The sequence below is a fragment of the Phocoena phocoena genome, chromosome 7 (genome assembly GCF_963924675.1).
Source record: "Phocoena phocoena chromosome 7, mPhoPho1.1, whole genome shotgun sequence".
Classification (NCBI taxonomy): Eukaryota; Metazoa; Chordata; class Mammalia; order Artiodactyla; family Phocoenidae; genus Phocoena; species Phocoena phocoena.
This window is the reverse complement of record NC_089225.1, coordinates 8,717,350-8,738,478: the sequence shown is the minus strand read 5'-3', so window position 1 is coordinate 8,738,478 and position 21,129 is coordinate 8,717,350. Positions and strand designations below refer to the sequence as shown.

Here is a 21,129-nt window from a genome sequence, read left to right as displayed (position 1 = left end):
TGCAGCGAGGTGCAAACACATTTATGCAGCCTTAATCCTCCACATTTGATACGGAGCATGCAGACGTCCCTAGTTCATGCACGAGAGCGACTGAAAGGATGATTGATGTGAGCAGTGGAAGTCACCGCTGCAAACTGTTGGAAAAAGGGAATCAATTAATAGTTTTAGGGGATCTGGTTTTGGATAAAAGAAGCTTTAATGCATGCTTCCTTTCCTATGGATTATTACCCACTCTTAATGGGATGAAGAAGCCAAGATTCTGAAAGATGGTATGAATGGCCTTTGGCTATAGGTGAAGTAATAGTAGACGGTGAATTTGAAGGGTCTCTTCCACCAAAGCTCTGCAGCTTCATGCTGCATCGTGCAGCCAAGGGTCGATAATGCTTCTCAAGGGGGATCAAGGTTAACAAGAAAAGTGAAGAATGGAAACGTTGTGTATTTTCCACCTTCTGGGTGCTACAGTTGTGTAGGGTGCTAGAGACAGAAAATGAATGAAGGCACAGGTCCTCAAGATGACTGCTGTCTAGATGCAGAGACCACCATAAATGCATCCATTCTGGACTTTTTGCTGTTGTGTTACTGTGGCAGAAGAGATAATAGCTCTAAACCAAAAGAGTATCATCAGCTTAAAGGAAACATTTGCTCGTGTGCTTGAGGGAACCTGTAGCAGTTTGATATGGTGGAAGGAGGGCTGGGGAGGAGAGAAGAAGCAGGAGATGGTTTGGAAAACAGGGGGTTTTATAGGGCATACGGGGAAGTCTCTCCTTGATCTTAAAGCTAATGAACTCTCTCGTCAGATGGGTTAGATGGGAGTAACACTAGAGGGACAAGAATTGTCTGGAGGCTGTTGTGGTACCTGGAAAAGAGCTGATGAAGGTGGGGATGTAGGTGGAGGGAGGGGACCCATCACCAGATATTGACTTTAGTTTTCACCTACTCAGGGGCAGACCTCAGAGCTTGCAGCAAATATTCAGGTATTTTTTTCAGTTTATTAGCCAAACTAGTATCAGGATATTCTTCCTTCCTTGCTTCCTTGCTTCTTTGCTTCCTTCTTTCCTTCCTTCCTTCCTTCCTTCCTTCTTTCCTTCCTTCCTTCTTTTTCTCCCTCCCTTCCTTCTTTATTCCTTTGTGCTTCAAGTGCCCCTTTTAAGAAGGGAAATTCTGCTTTTTCCCTAGGAAGGGTCATTGCTTGAGTTACTGACAATTTAACAGAAAAATAGTTGAAAGTCAGCTAAGAGCAAAAATGGGACAAAGGAGTGAGGGAGAAGAGAAGGAGATCCTGATGAACTTATAGCCTATTACGTGGTTTTGCCAGAGGCTGACACGAAGTTGAAATCACTCTGCAGAGTGCTAGTTTGAGATCCACATCACACGAAAATGAATAATAATAAAAAAAAAAAACAGACACATGATGTCTGATTTCATGTTCCTTTTTCCAGTGACAGTCTGCTGTCTCTTCAAAGATCGCTATTCAGGGAAGTTAAATTATCTTAGGAGAAAATCACCTACATGACAGGTAAATTGAGCCTTATCTGCTGGTGTAGAAAGTCGTATTGTAAGGGAGCCTGAAAATCTCTGGGGAGGAAATAATGGTAAGATCATCCTAGAACATTTTAGTTATCACTTGGTCCTTTTAGAGCGAGCACCAGTCTTGGCCAATATATTGTATAAGACAGTAGGAACCAGACCCACAGTCTGCAGGTAGCTTGTGGGCTCAACAACTTGACCTTGTAGGCACAGATTATCATCAAGGAAGAAATACGAACAGTGTGAGCTGTCCACCAGCTCCTCTGATGCTTCTTCCTTGGCTAGTTCCTGATAGACTGGGTAGCATAGGATTTCTTAACTATGTACATTGAACCTTTATTCTCTTTTTGTCTCTCTGAAGTGCTCTAGTCCAAGAATCCAGAGCATTAAAGAGCTGTGATAGTAGAAGGAATTCTAATATGTCATTGTTTCCATTCCCCCTTTAACTAGGGATGCTCTTCATTGAGAAAACATCTGAAAACTCCTCTCTTGATTTGTCTACCAAAAGCTGTGAACAAGAACTTCCCTTATTATGACATTGTGTTTGCATTTCTATGGAGCACAATTAAGAGGCTCCATAAAAAAGTAATAGGCTGTATAATGAAACAAATTAGGGGAGCAAAGGCTGTGGATCATTCCTTCACTGAGTAAACCTCTATGGGCCTCGCCTGTGATTCTAGGAGAAGCCATGTGATTCTTGAAGTGCCATGGAGACAGAGACAGAAATGTAAATAAATATATATTTAGGTTTTCAAGTGGTGATGCATTTAGGAAAGAAGATAAAGTGAGATAGGAGGGCAGGTGTTGCTGGGCAGGGGAAAGGAGTTGGGGAGATCACCTATTAAAGCTATGGTGATGAACATAATAGGCTGGCCAGCTGGGCAGCCTTTCTGTCTTGGTTTTTCTATTTTCCAGTTGCTCCATGGCTACCCTGGACATGCTGGTTAATCTCTTTCTTGCTCTGGCTCCCACCCTTGCTGCAATATTTATCCTTAATGTCAGGTCCTATGATAGGAGGCCAAGTCCTCCTGTCAACTCTGATGCTCGGTTCCCCATTTCACTGAGGAGGAAGTCCAGAAAGCTTTCAGTTTCTTTTTCAGAAATTGAAGAAGGGCAAAAGCATTGTTTCTTTTTGCTTTAGTTGAGTATGAAAAGTCTGATTTTGATAAGTGGGTATTTCAGTCTTTTCCAGGCATGTACCGTACGGTCAAGCTGCCATACATGTTGGTGTTATAATTCTTAGGGCAGAGATGGAAACATAGATATATGACACTCATCTCAACAGTCACTTTAGTACCCTTTATACATAACGCAGCAGAAGTCACACAAAAATCAGAACTCTGAACAAATACAGCAATGGCAATGGAGGACTTTTGTGTCATAAGCATATACTCATTTTTAAACAAGTATTTATCTTTATCTGCATAACATCCTCAAGAATAACTAGCAGTCTGGATCATCCAAGCCAGTAGATAATAAAGCCACATTTCTATTTATCTGTGCATTGATAGACATAATTTCTACATTATTAGTTGATTATATTTTATTTTCTAGTAAAACGTGACCCATACACCATCATTGTCATACAGAAGATGATAGCCAGTTGTGTACCTAATGTTTCTATTGTTCTAGGAAGAGTTTTGAGCAACTTAATTGAGAAACTTCCTTCAAATCAATAATGCTTACTTGTTAAAGCAGGAGCCAATGGTGATTAGAAAGTCCTTCAACTTCTATTTTAAAAACAGCTTTACCAGTGCCCTTTCCCAGTGCTTGTAACACTTGAAATTAAATAAACTCTATTTGTGCTTGAGTTATTGGTGGAATAGTTTTAATACAGATTAGAGAGGACCACACTGGTTCATCAAACTAGGAGAATGGTGAGGAAACGGGATATGAAGTTAATTACTTTTGTTGGGGTAAGTGGAGGTAGAGATCCAGATGCTGTGGCCTTGGTGCTCTGCACCTATGAGAAGCCAGTGTTTTCTGCCCGAGGTCCAATGCTGGTCCCTGAAGGCACTGGCGCCTCCAGTGGGAAAGGCATTTCGTTGAAGACATTCTTTGCAATCTTGGTAGATCCTCAGTAACTTCCTATGGCACTTCTTACCTATCCCATCATTGGGAATAAGCAGGGGTGCATGTGTTGCATTAGGATAAGGGTTCAGCAGTGTGTTTGGAGACTTTAATGAGATTTGCATCGCAAATAACTTTAATATGGGTAAACTAAAAATAAAGTGGAGAGGGCTTCCCTGGTGGCGCAGTGGTTGGGAGTCCGCCTGCCGATGCAGGGGGCATGGGTTCATGCCCCGGTCTGGGAAGATCCCACGTGCCATGGAGCGGCTGGGCCCATGAGCCATGGCCACTGAGCCTGCATGTCTGGAGCCTGTGCTCCACAGTGGGAGAGGCCACAGCGGTGAGAGGCCCGCGTACCGCAAAAACAAAATAAATAAATAAATAAATAAATAAAAAAGAAAGTAGGGAATTCCTTGGCAGTCCAGTGGTTAGGACTCTGCACTTTCACTGCCGAGGGCCTGGGTTCGACCCCTGGTCAGTGAACTAAGATCCTACAAAATGCGTGTACAGCCAAAAAAAAAAAAAAAAAAAAAAGAAGAATAAAGTGGTTAACATTAGGACTTCACTTAAAATTCCATTTTCTAAACTGACCAGACAGCAACCAAGTTTCAGTAGGATGACTGACAGCTCGGGTCAGGACACAGAGACGAGGAGAAAAATGACAACTTGGGCATTGATTGCACATGCATGATAAAGGTTGTGTCAGGGCTGGGATGGGAATGAGGAAACACTCATACCCACTAGAGGACATTTCTACTGCCGAATATAGAGGAATAAATAAATATCTCTTCAGTGGTACAGTTACACAACCTGGAAAGAGCAAGAGCACACAGTTCCTAAGATAAGAGAACAGGACATGAGTACATGACTGTAGCTCAAATTGTGGTCAATACCAAATGGGGATGAAAGTTTTTCTCTACTGTTGCCTTGAATCCTTGAGCTGTTCCTCTACTTTAGAGGCCATAACCAGGCAAAGGGAGCAGGGTGAAAAGTGGCAAGGATCAGTCATCCTCTTTGCCAACTATTAAGATCAAACTAGAAAGGTGGGACAACTCGAAAACAGCGGTCAAGGGCCGGCCTGGTGGTCCTAGCCTCATTAAATAACTGCTTCTATGAAATTACAGGTAGACGTACCACATATGCACTTATAATGGGCAACGTACTGCAAACAAGTTAGAAAAAAACATTCAATAGTTTAATTATCCTTTTTACCTCCTTCAAGTCTATAATTTTGGAATCCCTGTCGGCAAATAGTGGCCAGTGCCTAACATCTACTTTTCACTTCCTTTTCTCTAAGTGCCTATCTGAAACACATTTAACACGAAGCCCTAAAAAGCAGTTTGGAACACGGAGGCCTGAGTGGGTTTATCCATTTTGGTTGTAACTCTGTGGTTTGCATGTTAATTACCACCTGCCTTATTAAATATATCTTATTAAATACCAAAAGCCGTATTTCTAATTTACTCTGGGCTGCTAGAACCTTTCTTAGTTTAAGTTTTCACTCTTTTTTTGGGAGAACCCTTTGAATGTCATTCAGAAAATTTAAGTATGGTTGGCAAATGCCTTGCATGGGGCTAGAGGGTATTAATAAGAAGTCATTGCTGCAAAATATACTCTCAAACAAAGATATTTGTACACAAGAATTAGCTATTGAAATCTGTCTTCCTCTCTTTCTGTCTCTGTCTCTCTCTGTAAGAGTATAGCTCGTATTGGTGTGAATCTACTATGTGCAATGTCATTTGCATATAGTTTTTAATGTAAAATTCACAACCCTGGAGATTGTATTTTCACCCTTTTCCTGGTGAGGAAACCAAGATTCATAAACATTATGACCCTTTGTTCATTCACTCAGTCATTCAGCAACTCACTAGTAACAGTGTGTGTGACAGGAGACTGTGTGTAATTCACTGATTTTGAAACAACTACACAGATTTGGTTTGGGTTACTGAATGCTGTTTCAACGTACCTTTAAGAAATACTGTGTTTGAGTTACTTCACTTAGTATGATAATCTCTAGGTCTATCCATGTTACTGCAAATGGCATTATTTCATTATTTTTTATGGCTGGGTAGTATTCCATTGTATATATATACCACATCTTTATCCATTCATCAGTCAATGGACATTTAGGTTGCTTCTGTGTCTTGGCTATTGTAAATAGTGCAGACAGAGAAAGACAAATATCATATGATGTCACTTATTTGTGGAATCTAAAAAAAATGATACAAATAAACTCATTTACAAGCAGAAATAGACCCACAGACATAGAAAACAAACTTATGGTTACCAAAATGGAAAGGGAGGGAGGAGGGATAAATTAGGAGCTTGGGATTAACATATATGCACTACTATATATAAAATAGATGATCAACAAGGACCTACTATATAGCACAGGGAACTCAATCTCTTGTAATAACCTATAATGGAAAATAATCTAAAAAATAATAGATAATATATGTATATGTATAACTGAGTCACTTTGCTGTACACCTGAAACTAACACAACACTGTAAATCAACTATATTTCAATAAACACTTCAAAAAGAGAAATACTTTGTTCCATGTGCTGGGCTAGACATCCCAGTTTAAAATAACACGTGATCTGTATCCCAAAGGGAGTTACAGTCTAAGACCCTTGCTGGGACAGCAGAGCGAATCTCAGAGTTGTTAGGATTAGCGCCCAAAGCTCATCCCCTTTCTCTCCCATTTTACTGCTTCTCTTAATATGGACCCTGGGGCAGGGTGGTGTGTTTGGCAGAGCTCCAGACTTTAAATAGAAATCTCCTTGAGAATCCTTGATATTCCACGTCAAGTTTCCTGAGGCAGAATTTGGTGGTTGCACCTGTTACTTCTTGCCTGGACCGCAGTTAGGCAAATTAACATCTTCCCTGTTGCACCCGGATGCTTGCAATCTGGCTGCCAGTCAGGGCATCAGTGCAGGTGGCTCAACATGGTGTATTCCTTGAATCCAAATGAGATGCTTGGGCGGCAGGGAACCCAGAACTGTCCACTATCCATTAATAAGTGCTAGGCATGGTCCTCCTTAGCCCCACCATTTATGCCCACTCCGTTATCTGGCTAAGAAAGTGGGAAAAGAGCATCCACACCTTCATCATGATCCCAGGATCTTCCATTCATCAACCAACATGTTGTTTAATGTCAAGGAACGAGTATCATAGGAGAAGGAGCTGAAGGCTGACTCTGACACCCTCCCTTCATTTACCTGTGGACACTTCTACCTGCTTAAGGATGAGGAAGCTCCCCCATCCCCCACCCCATGAGCCCACTCTGTGTTCTTGTTTTCTTTTGTAAGTACATAGGGACTTAACATCTCTGATTCTCAAGCTCTTTTCACTCTAAGGATAGAAAGGGAGCCAGAAAAACCAACTTCTGCATTGTGTTCCTGCATAGGGACAAAGTCAATGAGCAGTTTTGTCAAGAACCACCTGTAGGCTTCCTTGATGTGCAGTGGTTAAGAATCCACCTACCGATGCAGGGGACATGGGTTCAAGCGCTGGTCCAGAAAGATCCCACATGCCGCGGAGCAACTAAGCTTGCGAGCCACAACTACTGAGCCTGCGATCTAGATCCTGTGAGCCACACCTACTGAGTCTGCATGCCGCAACTACTGAGCCTGTGCTCTAGAGCCTGTGAGCCACAACTATTAAAGCCTGTGTGCCTAGAGCCCACACTCCGCAACAAGAGAAGCCGCCACAGTGAGAAGCCCACGCACTGCAAGGAAGAATAGCCCCTGCTCACTGCAACTAGAGAAAGTCCGTGCAGAGCAATGAAGACCCAACAAAGCCAAAAATAAATAAATAAATAAATTTAAGAACCATATGCATGATATTTTAAAATAGTGATGACAACATGTATCTGGTGACAATAGTGTAATACCTGAACCCAAATTATGTATAATAGCATTTGAGGTGGGGTGAGAACAAAGCAGACTTCTGACAAGTAATGCATGTGATACTGTTCAGAATTAACCTCTCTGATCCCTGGGGTTTCCTGGTGAGGTGGGGACACTATATTGATTGGCTGCACCATTGTAAGATGTATTCAGAAAGGCTAAATGTATGTGTGTGGGTATTTGTGTGTCAGGGCTGCCTTGCTTAGTTAGGAAATTGGCTAAAACCTTCCTGATGATAAACCAAGTGAAGTAAACTAAAATATGCAGAGGGCAGAGCAATCTTCTGGTTTCAGAAACCTGACATAAAGAGGTGATATTGGGAATGGAATTAAAGGGTCACTGGGCTTTAATCAGAATCTCTATAATCCAGTCCCTATTTGATCCTTTCTTATTACTTATGATTCCACTTAAACTCTCCCAAACTCATCTTCTCATCTTTAAAATAATACATATTTCCTACCTCACAGAGATGTTATGATCAGATTAGGTAATGAATTTCGCTTCTCCCCATCAAGCACATTTCTGCTCTGATTTCTATCATCAGAGCTTAGCTCTGCCCTCCCCTGGGATTTCATACGCATGGACTCACACAGTCTATGCCCTTTATGGCTGACTGCTTTTATTGGTTAGTAGAATTCCAGTCTACTATGCTTTTGAGTTCAATCTACTCTTTTTCTATCTTTCTGGAGTGGGAGCATAGAGTTTTAATTTTATATTTTACCTCTTATATAAAAAAAGGATTTAAAGCCATGAATTGTCTTCTAAGAACCGCTTTGGCTACTTTCCACAAATTTTGATACAGTGTTTCTATCATTGTTCAATTTCCATTGTTTTCCAATTTACATTGTGGTTTCTTGTTGACCTGAGGATTATTTGGAAATGTGTTTATTAACTTCTAAACATTTGAGAGTTTTCTAGATAATTTATTATTATCAATTCCTAATTTAATTTAATTGTGGTTAGAAATCAAACTATGGTTTCTTTGGAACTTATTGGGTAGGATATAGTGTCTCTTAGTGAATATTCCATGTGCATTTGAAAACAATATATAATCTGCAGTGTTCAATGAAGTATTCTATGAACATTAATTAACCAATTTCTTTGATAATGTTGCTTGAGTCTTTTATATCCTTGCTGATTATTTTTGAATCTTTGTTGTAGGTGCCTGTGCCTTTAGCTATTTTTATCTTCATGACGCTTTACAATTTTGAGAATCTCCCCTCTTATAATACAGCCTACTTTGTCTGATATTAATAGAGAAAATTCAGGTTTATAGTGCCTATTATTTGTACGTCATGTCTTTCCCCACCATTTTACTTTCAACCTGTCAATGACTTTATTATTAAAAAAGAGTATCATACAAAAAGTACATAAAAAGGCCTTGCTTTTTTATCCAGCCTGACAATTCATGCCTTTTAATTGCAGGTTTACTCAGTTTTCTTTTTTTTTAAACATCCTTATTGGAGTATAATTGCTTTACAATGGTGTGTTAGTTTCTGCTGTATAACAAAGTGAATCAGCTATACATATACATACACCCCCGTATCTCCTCCCTCTTGCGTCTCCCTCCCACCCTCTCTATCCCACCCCTCTAGGTGGACACAAAGCACCGAGCTGATCTCCTTGTGCTATGCGGCTGCTTCACACTAGCTATCTATTTTACATTTGGTAGTATATATATGTCCGTGCCACTCTCTTACTTTGTCCCAGCTTACCCTTCCCCCTCCATGTGTCCTCAGCTCCACTCTCTGTGTCTGCGTATTTATTCCTGTCCTGCCCCTAGGTTCTTCAGAACCATCTCCCTTTTTTTCTTCATGAGTCTGGCTAATGGTTTATCCATTTTGTGTATCTTCTCCAAGAACCAGCTTTTAGTTTTACTGAACTTTGCTATCATTTCCTTCATTTCTTTCTCATTTATTTCTGATCTGATCTTTATGATTTCTTTCCTTCTGCTAACTTTGGGTTATTTTTGTTCTTCTTTCTCTAATTGCTTTAGGTGTAAGGTTAGGTTGTTTATTTGAGATGTTTCTTGTTTCTTGATGTAGGATTGTATTGCTATAAATGTCCCTCTTAGAATGGCTTTTGCTGCATCCCATAGGTTTTGGGTCGTTGTGTTTTCATTGTCATTTATCACTAGGTATTTTTTTATTTCTTCTTTGATTTCTTCAGTGATCTCTTGGTTATTTAGTAGTGTATTGTTTGGCCTTCATGTGTTTGTATTCTTTACAGATTTTTTCTGTAATTGATATCTATTCTCATAGCATTGTGGTCAGAAAAGATACTTGGTACAATTTCAATTTTCTTATATTTACCAAAGCTTGATTTGTGACCCAAGATATGATCTATCCTGGAGAATGTTCCATGAGCACTTGAGAAGAAAGTGTAATCTGCTGTTTGGGGATGGAATATCCTATAAATATCAGTTAAGTCCTTCTTGTTTAATGTATCATTTAAAGCTTGTGTTTCCTTATTTATTTTCATTTTGGATGATCTGTCCATTGGTGAAAGTGGGGTGTTAAAGTCCCCTACTATGATTGTGTTGATTTCCTCTTTTATGGCTGTTAGCCTTTGCCTTATGTATTGAGGTGCTCCTATGTTGGGTGCATATTTACAATTGTTATATCTTCTTCTTGGATTGATCCCTTGATCATTATGTACTGTCCTTCTTTGTCTCTTGTAATAGTCTTTATTTTAAAGTCTATTTTTTCTGTTATGAGAATTGCTACTCCAGCTTTCTTTTGATTTCCATTTGCATAGAATATCTTTTTCCATCCCCTCACTTTCAGTCTGTATGTGTCCCTAGGTCTGAAGTGGGTCTCTTGTAGACTGAATATGTATGTGTCTTCTCTTTGTATCCATTCAGCCAGTCTATGTCTTTTGGTTGGAGCATTTAATCCATATGTATTTAAGGTAGTTATTGATATGTATGTTCCTATTACCATTTTCTTAATTGTGTTGGGTTTGTTATTGTAAGTCTTTTCCTTCTCTTGTGTATCCTGCCTAAAGAATTTCCTTTAGCATTTGTTGTAGAGCTGGTTTGGTGGTGCTGAATTCTCTTAGCTTTTGCTTATCTGTAAAGATTTTAATTTCTCCATCGAATCTCAGTGAGATCCTTGCTGAGTAGAGTAATCTTGCTTGTAGGATTTTCCCTTTAATCACTTTAAATATGTCCTGCCACTCTCTTCTGACTTGCAGAGTTTCTGCTGAAAGATCAGCTGTTAACCTTATGGGGAGCCCTTTGTATGTTAATTGTTGCTTTTCCCTTGCTGCTTTTAATATTTTTCTTTGTATTTAATTTTTGATAGTTTGATTAATATGTGTCTTGGCCTGTTTCTCCTTGGATTTATCCTGTATGGGACTCTCTGTACTTCCTGGACTTGACTATTTTCTTTCCCATATTAGGGAAATTTTCAACTATAATCTCTTCAAATATTTTCTCAGTCCCTTTTCCTTTCTCTTTTCTTCTGGACCCCTATAATTCCAATGTTGGTGCATTTTATGTTGTCCCAGAGGTCTCTGATATTGTCTTCAATTCTTTTCATTCTTTTTTCTTTATTCTGCTCTGCAGTAGTTATTTCCACTATTTTATCTTCCAGGTCACTTATCCGTTTTTCTGACTCAGTTATTCTGCTGTTGTTTCCTTCTAGAGAATTTTTAATTTCATTTATTGTGTTGTTCATCATTGTTTATTTGCGCTTTCATTCTTCTAGGTCCTTGTTAAATGTTTCTTGTATTTTCTCCATTCTATTTCCAAGATTTTGGATCATCTTTACTATAATTACTCTGAATTCTTTTTCAGGTACACTGCCTATTTCCTCTTCACTTGTTAGGTCTGGTGGGTTTTTACCTTGCTCCTTCTTCTGCTGCATATTTCTCTGTCTTCTCATTTTGCTTAACTTACTGTGTTTGGGGTCTCTGTTTCGCAGGCTGTGGGTTCATAGTTCCTGTTGTTTTTGGTGTCTGCTCCCAGTGGGTAAGGTTGGTTCAGTGTGTTGGGTAGGCTTCCTGGTGGAGGGGATTGGTGCCTGTGTTCTGGTGGATGAGGCTGGATCTTGTCTTTCTGGTGGGCAGGACCACATCCGGTGGTGTTTTGGGGTGTCTGTGGACTTATTATGATTTTAGGCAGCCTCTCTGCTAATGGGTGGGGTTCTGTTCCTGTCTTGCTAGTTGTTTGGCATGGGGTGGCCAGCACTGTAGCTTGCTGGTCCTTGAGTGGAGCTGGGTATTAGCGTTTAGATGGAGATCTCTGGGAGAGCTTTTGCCTTTTGGTATTACATGGTGCTGGGAGTTCTCTGGGGATCCAATGTCCTGACCTTGGCTGTCACACCTCAGAGGCTAAGGCATGACACCCAGCCAGAGCACCAAGACCCTGTCAGCCACATGGCTCAGAAGAAAAGGGAGAAAAAGAAAGAAAGAAAAATAAATAAATAAAATAAAATAATTAAAAAGAAAAAAATTATTAAAAACCAAAACTTGAAAATAATAAAAAAAGGGAAAGAAAGAAGAGAGCAACGAAACCTAAAAACAAATCCACCAATGATAAACTGCTAAAAACTATACTAAAAACAAACAAACAAAAGTCCAACAAACAAAAATGGACAGTCAGAACCTTAGGACAAATGGCAAAAGCAAAGTTATACAGACGAAGTCATGCAAAGAAACATACACATACACACAAAAAGAGAAAAAGGAAAAATAATATATATATATATATAAATTTTAAAAAGGAAGAGAGCAATCAAATCAATAAACAAATCTACCAGTGATAATAAGCTATAAATCCTAAACTAAGATAAACATAAAACCAGAAACAAATTAGATGCAGAAAGCAAACCCCAAGTCTACAGTTGCTCCCAATGTCCACCTCCTCAATTTGGGATGATTCGTTGTCTATTCATGTTTTCCACAGATGCAGGTACATCAGGTTGATTGTGGAGATTTAATCTGCTGCTCCTGGGGCTGCTGGGTGAGATTTCCCTTTCTCTTCTTTGCTCACACAGCTCCTGGGGTTCAGCTTTGGATTTGTCCCAGCCTCTGCGTGTAGGTCGCCTGAGGGCATCTGTTCTTCGCTCACACAGGACGGGGTTAAAGTACCAGCCGATTAGGAGGCTCTGGCTCACTCAGGCCAGGGGGAGGGAGGGATACCAAATGTGGGGCAAGCCTGCAGTGGCAGAGGCTGGCCTGATGTTGCAACAGCCTGAGCCGAGCCGTGTGTTCTCCCAGGGAAGTTGTCCCTGGATCATGGGACCCTGGCAGTTGTGGGCTACACAGGCTCCCAGGAGGGGAGGTGTGGATAGTGACCTGTGCTTGCACACAGGCTTCTCGGTGGCTGCAGCAACAGCCTTAGTGTTTAATGCCCGTCTCTGGTGTCTGCACTGATAGCTGTGGCTAGTGCCCATCTCTGGTGCTTGTTTAGGTGATACTCTGAATCTCCTCTCCTCGTGCACCCTGAAATAAGGTCCTCTTGCCTCTTAGGCAGGTCCAGACTTTTTCCCAGACTCCCTCCCGGCTAGCTGTGGCGCACTAGCCCCCTTCAAGCTGTGTTCATGCAGCCAACCCCAGTCCTCTCCGTGGGATCCAACCTCCATAGCCCAAGCCTCAGTTTCCAGCCCCCACCCACCCCGGTGGGAGAGCAGACAAGCCTCTTGGGCTGTTGAGTGCTGGTTGGCACTGATCCTCTGTACGGGAATCTCTCTGCTTTGCCCTCCGCACCCCTGTGGCTGTGCTGTCCTCCATGGCTCCTAAGCTTCCCCCCTGCCACCCCCCATCTCCTCCAGGGAAAGGGCTTCCTAGTGTGTGGAAACTTTTCCTCCTTCACAGCTCCCTCCCAGAGATGCAGGTACCATCCCTATTCTTTTGTCTCGTTTTTTCTTTTTTCTTTTGCCCTACCCAGGTACGTGGAGAGTTTCTTGCCTTTTGGGAAGTCTGAGGTGTTCTGCCAGTGTTCAGTAGGTGTTCTGTAGGAGTTATTTCACATGTAGATGTAGTTTGTATTTGTGGGGAGGAAGGTGATCTCCATGTCTTAGTTCTCTGCCGTCTTGAAAGTGCCCCTCAGTTTTGTTTTAATGAATTATCAATTGGGAAACTTTTAAGCTCACTATCTTGAAATTTCCTTTTTCCTTTTTGCCTCTGTATTTATTCTTTTCTCATTTTCTGTCTCATTTCGTCTTAAATGAAGATTGGTGTTTCTGCTGTTGTTATTGTATTTTAGTGTTCCATACTCTCTTTTATTAGCTTTGTGGCTATACCTCTTTGGTTTATTTTTATGCATCTTTGACATTGAAATTTACTTCAAGTTGACATTATACCATTTTATATATAACCTTAGGGCCTTGCAATTATACATAATTGTAAGGGCCTTACAGTTATATATAATTATATGTAATTATAATTGTATAGTTCTGTTTGGCCTACATTCCATCCTTTGTGGTTTTATTGACATACGTTTACTTCTACATTTGCTATCAACATCACAATATACTATTATTTTCCCTTTAAACTATGTATTGACATTTAAAGTGTTTAAGAAAAGAAAGAAAAATAGTCTTATATTTAGCCACCTATTTACAACTTTGCTCACTCTTCATCCCTTCTTGTACACGAATGTTCCATCTGGAACCAGTTTCTTTAGACTGTAGACTTATTTAGCAATTCTTTATTTATTTATTTTATTTTATTTATTTTTTAGCTATGTTGGGTCTTTGTTGCTGCACATGGGCTTTCTCTAGTTGTGGTGAGCGGGGACTACTCTTTGTTGTGATGCAGAGGCTTCTCACTGCAATGTCTTCTCTTGTTGCAGAGCACCGGGCTCTAAGTGCTCAGGCTCAGTAGTTGTGGCATGCAGGCTCTAGAGCACAGCCTCAGTAGTTGTGGCATACAGGCTTAGCTGCTCTGCGGCTAAGATGTGGGATCTTCCTGGATCATGGCTCGAACCCGTGTCCCCTGCATTGGCAGGCAGATTCTTAATCACCGCACCACCAGGGAAGTCCTATTTAGCAATTCTTAACAGTGGAGGTCTGTAGGTAATAAATTATCACAGCTTTTGTTTCAGTGAAACAGTGCTTATTTTTCCTTCAAATTTGAAAGCCATTTTTGCTGGATGTAGAGTGCTAGGTTGAGAGTTTCCTACTTTTAGCATTTGTTGGTCTCCATTGTTCCCATGAGAAGTCATCTGTCATTCACACTGTTGTTCAGTTGTTGTCTTCGGCAGTTGAGCTGGCTTTGAGTTGGTGGTAGCTTTAGTGCATCTAGCAGGGCCTTGGGATCCAAGCGTCTGGAGAGTAAGGTCTGTCTTTGCTTTTCATTCTGGACTACAACTTCTTGCATTGCTAAGTAATGATTGTCTTTGATGTTGTAGGAAGATAAACTGATGAACCTGGTGAGAGTTTCATTTCAGCTTCCTTTAAATTCAATCTTCTTCTAGCTTTATGTGTTTCGGAGGTGATTTTAGGCTACTAGCTCCAGGAGGGCTCTGGGACCATGCATCGCACACTTTGAAATCTCGTAACTTTGAGACCTTGGGTTTGCTTGAATGTGAGCTTATGAGACTACAAAACTGCAAATAACATGACTCTGGAATAGTATGACTTTGAGACTGTGAGATGTTGAGATTGCAAGATTGAAAGATAGAGTCAGAAAGAATAAGTCATTTGTCCAGTGTTACAAAGTCACGCCAGGTTGCTGCCCCTTTGGATGAAAATCCAGGATTTCCTCTTCAGAGCACACAGAACCTGAGTTAAGAAATCCTACAAAGGATTTCCAGCTCCAAAAATAAACCTTTTTATCTAGAATTATGCAATCAGGATTTCAATATCAATTTAAGATATATTCAGTCTACAAATCACATAGAACCCAAGACAGGTGCCCCCATTACCCTCAGTGTGAATAAAGGCCTGTTTAAAATTCAGTTTCTATAAGTGATGCGGCAAACACAGGGCCTTTATATGCTTGGGGAGTGGGTGGTAGCAAGCACAATTAACAGGGAATCCAGAGAACTGAACAGAAGTCTCCCAAGTTAGAAAAACATGAAATACCTTCAGTGTGTCTAAAAGAGTGAAAAACTACCAGAACTTCTGGCCACACCCCAAACTCATATTTCAAAGAAGTACACTTTGAAAAGAGCTACACTCTACAGGGAAGAGGCCTTCCTAGGTGGGCAAGGGATTGAGGAGGTTTTATATCTTCACATGTTGCTAAAATTGGAACAGGACATGTGGAAGATAAACCTGCTAAATGGAGCCATTCTTTTCTGGATTAAGACAACGTCCAAACCTTTGACAAATCTACAGACAAGAATGTTGGATTTGAATCTCAAGGAATTCTTCTCCTCCAAGTCCTTCTCTTGCACCAGAGTTCTGGTGCAAAGTAGAAAGTGAGCTTCTCCCTTCTTCATAAGCCACCATGTTATATATAACAGTGATTTTATTAATTGAAGAATATCAGAGTTATTAGCCAGTGGGTGTGTTGTGTCCAGCAGAAATGTCAGATTGTTCAAAGTACCCTAGATTCACAGATGTTATGAGGAGACAATCAAGGTTGAGGTCTGGATCATTGAAATGGATTCCATTCCATACATACATCCTTTACTTGCTGTTCTCTTTGGCCATTTGAGAAACCAATGGATCTTCTTTTTATTGTTTGGTATTGATATGACATTAGCATGCAGGTTTTATCTGTGAATATTTGAGTCAGAAAAGAAGGTAGATGATAGCTCATTCATAATGAAGCAGGCAAATCAATGTGCCAACTCACATCCTACCTTAAAGATTAGGTACAGTTGGGCTGATGAGAAAGTTCTGGGGATGGATAGTGGTGATGGTTGCACAATAATGTGAATGTACTTTATACCACTGAACTATATACTTTAAAATGGTTAAAATGGTAAATTTTATTTTATGCATATTTTACCTCAGTGGGGGGAAAAAAAGATTATGTTTGAGATTTTGGATTCCATCTGCAGAAAAAGTTCTACTCCAGAAATCATTCATCCAAATGAAGACTAGGAGGCATAATTTTCGTGTGCCAAATAATCTCCCATGCTGTGTATGCCTTTGCTTAAACTTCACAAGGAAATGTGAATATAAATTACATAAAAATCAGAGCCTCCTGTTCTCCCTCATGGAGCAATTAACAACGGAATAGTTGAAAAGTGTGTGACTGTAGAAAAACCATAGGCTTTGGAATAAGACAACTTTGGAATTGAATCATAGACTAATTACTAACCAATTAGATGATTTGAAGATTTTTTTTTCCTCCTCCTTTCTCTATCTCTAGGCTTCAGATTTCTTTTTAATCTGTAAAACAGTAATAATGATAATGGAAAGTGCTTAGTGTACTGACTGGCTTCAGTTAATGGTAACAATTACTTCTGTGAAAGCCTCTCCTTCTAAGAGGAGATTTTTCAGTTAGCTTCCATACTGCAGTGATTATGAACATTAAGAGTATCAGAACTTCACTGTGTTATTTACTTCGTATAGCTTTTAGATGTCATGTCTTATGACTTACTAAGATTGACTTATTTATAGAATGTGGAGGAGGGAGTTTCTTAAAGAATAATGTACAGTATCTCTGAAAAAAAAAAATACTGTATAGGACATAATGCAGAATTTTCACCAGAGTCAGATTTCATTTGTAAGATCTGAGAAGTTGAAGATATTCTCTAAAAGTTTATGGAGCGACATAGGTGGGTTTCCACATATGGCCCTTGAGCTCGCGTGAAGGTGCTGCCGTGGTGTCGCAGACCTCACCTGGCCTCCTTTTCTCCCCACAGACCTTTGCAGGAAACATGAACGCTGACAGCGTGATGCACCACAAGTTACTGCACTCTGTGAGAGCCCGGTTCGTTCGCTTTGTGCCCCTGGAGTGGAATCCAAGTGGAAAGATCGGCATGAGGGTTGAGGTCTATGGATGCTCCTATAGTAAGTACCCACATGGATTATCAACACGTGTGTGTTGGCGAGTGACATGACCCAAGCTGTATCACGGTTACTGACATTGAGAATGCAATCTCAATCGTTTTAAAGTTATTTCTACACTTTGATGACTTATGCATATTTGAAACTGTGAAATTCAACCCAGAGGTAGAAAAACTCTTTTTTTTTTAATCTGTACAAGATTTATTTCATTAACCACAATGTTTAAGAGTGATGCTATACCCCCTAATACAGAAGGAGTGATTCAAAATCCATTGAGTTAAAGGTCAGAGACAAAGTCGGTGGCTTTGAATCCCCAGTCAGTAAGAGTTAGAAAGCCTTTTCACTTGCCTTGGAATGATGACACATAACATCAGTAGATTGTTGTTTTCAGAGATGGTACTTATTTTAAAGGTTGGCCTTAAGCTTCAGTAACAGTGTCATCTCATATCCTTTGTAGTCACAGCTGCACCCTAGCCTGACTGCTTTGTTTTCTGTGGGGCAGAGAGCAAAATCTACTAGTTCTTAGGTTATTTAGGGATGAAGTAACTTGGTGGTGAGAAGATGCTATGGGTTTATCAAAACAAAATGTTCAAAATGAAGAGCTCTTGGAGTTTGAGATACCATTTGCCTTTGCAATACTAAAATAATTTAAGTTTAGTTCTTTCCTAGAAGTGCGGTGAAGTATTATAAAACTCTCCCCTTCCTTGTTCTAGAAGGGAAAGAGAAGAAACATTTCAACCCAGGGTAACACAAGAAATGCTTCTGTCTTAAAATTATGCAGGCCCTCCATCCCTCTGTGAGTTGTTCTGGCTGATTTTAAAAGTAGAGCTCCATCCTGCAGACAAGGAAGCTTGTAAACACCGTTAGCACTGGCAATCACTCTAGAATAAAATTATGCAGGGAAGTTTCCCATCCCTATAACTCTTCTCTGCAGGTTTTATATTGAAATCGAAAATTGCATCATAATAAATTGTTTTTCTGTCTTAGCAGGGACGTCTCCTGCTTATAATGCTAAAACCCAATGACCCCTCATGAATGAACAAATTTGATTACTACCACTTTAATATAAATTAGTCCAAGAGATCCCTGTTTATGGTTACAGGAGTGCCTAATGTGTTATACACTTGTACTGTTTTCCATAGTGTGATCTACTGGAGGCTTACATCAGGATCAACTGAGTGCTCCTTAAAAATGCACTTCCTGAGTCCTGTCCCATACACACTGGATTGTGATTTCTGGGGAGAGGGACCCAGAAAGCTGAGCGTTAGCAAGCGCCTCAGGAAAACTATGGACATAGAGTCTCTACTAAAAATAAAGTCCTGCACAGAGGAGAATGACCTGTGAAAAGGTTGTCTTTATCTTGAACAAGTACTTTCAGAAAGAATGTGTTTTAGAACAGATGCTCCAACAAACCACTAGACCAAGGAGAGACTGCCTTGCACTCCAGCCCTTCTATCCAAAAGCATAGCCATCTACAAGGCAAGGGCGTGTGTGCTTCCTAACCCAGGATCTGTGGGGCAGCCAGATTCCCATGCTACCTCTTCTCTTGATAACAGTTGTCACTACTAACGTTACCGAATGCAAGTTCCTGTGCCCAATGCACAGTGCGGCCAAACAAACAGAAACATTGGAGTTTGGAGCAGAGAAAAGTTTATTGCAGGGCCGAGCAAGAAGAACAGGTGGCTTGTGCCCAAAAAACTCCCGAAACTCCTCAAAGGGTTTCAGTAAAGCATTTTTAAAGGCAAGATGAGGGAGGGGCGTGGCTGGTTGTTGCAGATTTCTTGGTGTCAGAATCCTTTGTTCTTGTACCTGTCCACATAGTTCACGTCATGATGTTCCTGTAAACCTCCAACAAGACAAATATTATTCTCTGTTCTGCAACTTTTTATCTTTAAAAGAGTGGAAAAGTGTTATTCCCTTAAAGGTCAGAACATTGAGAATGGGCTGTGCTGAATATTTCAGGCTAGAGACAACATTCTTAACTTGAAGCAAAAGCAATAGAATACAAAGGTTAAAAGAAACAGATCTAATATGGAGTCAGATTTGTTCTTCCCTATTACACTAGGAGGTTTATTTTTAGGTACAACATGAAGCATTCATGCTGAAATAATAAGTGTATTTATATTATTACTTCAGCCATCTATTTTGGTGTGATAATCCTATTTCTCTTTAACATGTCCTCCTACATTTGTTTTCTCTGTCCTGGCAGTTGTCCTTGTTTTCAATGCCCATAGCTCTGCATGCTTGCACAGAAAGACTCATAGTGTCAAGTTAAATAATAGACTGTAGGGTAGAGAGAGACCTTTGAGCAACATGTTTAGATTTTTCTGATAATGGACCCCCTTGAGAATCTGATGACAGTGAGGAACCATCATTTAAGAAAAGTGCCTACTGTAATATGCAAAATTTTCTACAAGATTAAAAGGTCGGGCTTCCCTGGTGGCGCAGTGGTTGAGAGTCTGCCTGCCGATGCAGGAGACACGGGTTCATGCCCCGGTCCGGGAAGATCCCACATGCCACAGAACGGCTGGGCCCATGAGCCATGGCCACTGAGCCTGCATGTCCGGAGCCTGTGCTCTGCAACGGGAGAGGCCATAACAGTGAGAGGCCTGCATAACACACACACACACACACACACACACACACACACACACAAAAGGTTCTCAGGTCTGCTAAAGCCCAGATCTTGACCAAGCAAAGGGCTCCTGACATTGAGGTAGCTTTGTCCTACATGGAATCCTCTCCAGGAAAGTTCTGCATCTAATAAGTGCATCCTCTAAGGAGATGAATTACCTTCAGGTAAACATTGTGAGTGATGGGAAGTTAACCCCCTTGGGAAGCTGTTGGACACAGAACACCCTTTTCTGGGATGATCTTCCAGCTGGTACTCTATAATCTTCAATCACTAGTCCTTGGTCTTTGTGCTTTTCCTTTGGGAAAAAAGAACACATCCCTCTCTCTCAGGTTGTATATAAAACCAAAACCTCAGTGTGTCTTCTGGATCAAAAATTCCCTTTCAACATCATCTTATGCCCCTTTTTTACTGGTTCATTCTGATAAACATAAAACTTTCCTGCATAAGCCATAAAACAAAACAACAACTACAAAAGCCTGATGCTTCTCTTTATCTACCTTTCTCCTCTCCCCTCTTCCTCACAGAATAGCTTCTCCCCAAAAGTTGTCTTTAGTTACTGTTTCCACTTCTCCACTCCCTTCCCACTTCAGCTGTTTCCAATCAGTCTTTAGACATGTGGTGGTCAGTTTCCTGTGTTAACTTGGGATGCTCTAGTCCCAGTGATTCAGCCAGATGCCAATCCTGGTGTTGCTGTGATGGGCTTATTTTAACATCTACATCATTTGACCTTAAGTGAAGGAGATTACGCTTGATAGTCTGTGGGTCTGATGAAGTCAGTTGAGAGGTTTTAAGATAAGAGCTGAATTTTTTCCTTGGAGGCAGAAGAATTCCTGCCTGGAGACTACAGTTTCACCTCCTGCCAGAGAGCTTCCAGCCCACCCCTCCTGACAGCCTTCCCTTATGGGGGATTTCAGACTTGCCTCACCAACCCATACAGTCACATAAGCCAGTTCCTTGCAGTGAATCGACCTGTGTACAGAACCTGCTGGTTCTATGCCTCTGGGGGCGACCCTGACTCATGCAGACTGCTCTACAGAAACTAGCTTAGTCAAGTCCAACAGTGACCTCCA

The 21,129-nt window shown here is 40.7% G+C and overlaps 1 protein-coding gene across 2 annotated transcripts in view; it reads left to right on the top strand.

Moving 5' to 3' along the window:
- The window catches only part of CNTNAP5 (contactin associated protein family member 5), an 881,675-nt gene that overhangs the window by 389,017 nt on the left and 471,529 nt on the right, over positions 1-21,129 (top strand). For both annotated transcript variants that reach the window (XM_065881152.1, XM_065881151.1), the window contains exon 4: positions 17,280-17,427. In XM_065881152.1, coding sequence (XP_065737224.1) covers positions 17,280-17,427 — 148 coding nt within the window. The remainder of the gene's footprint in view (positions 1-17,279; positions 17,428-21,129) is intronic.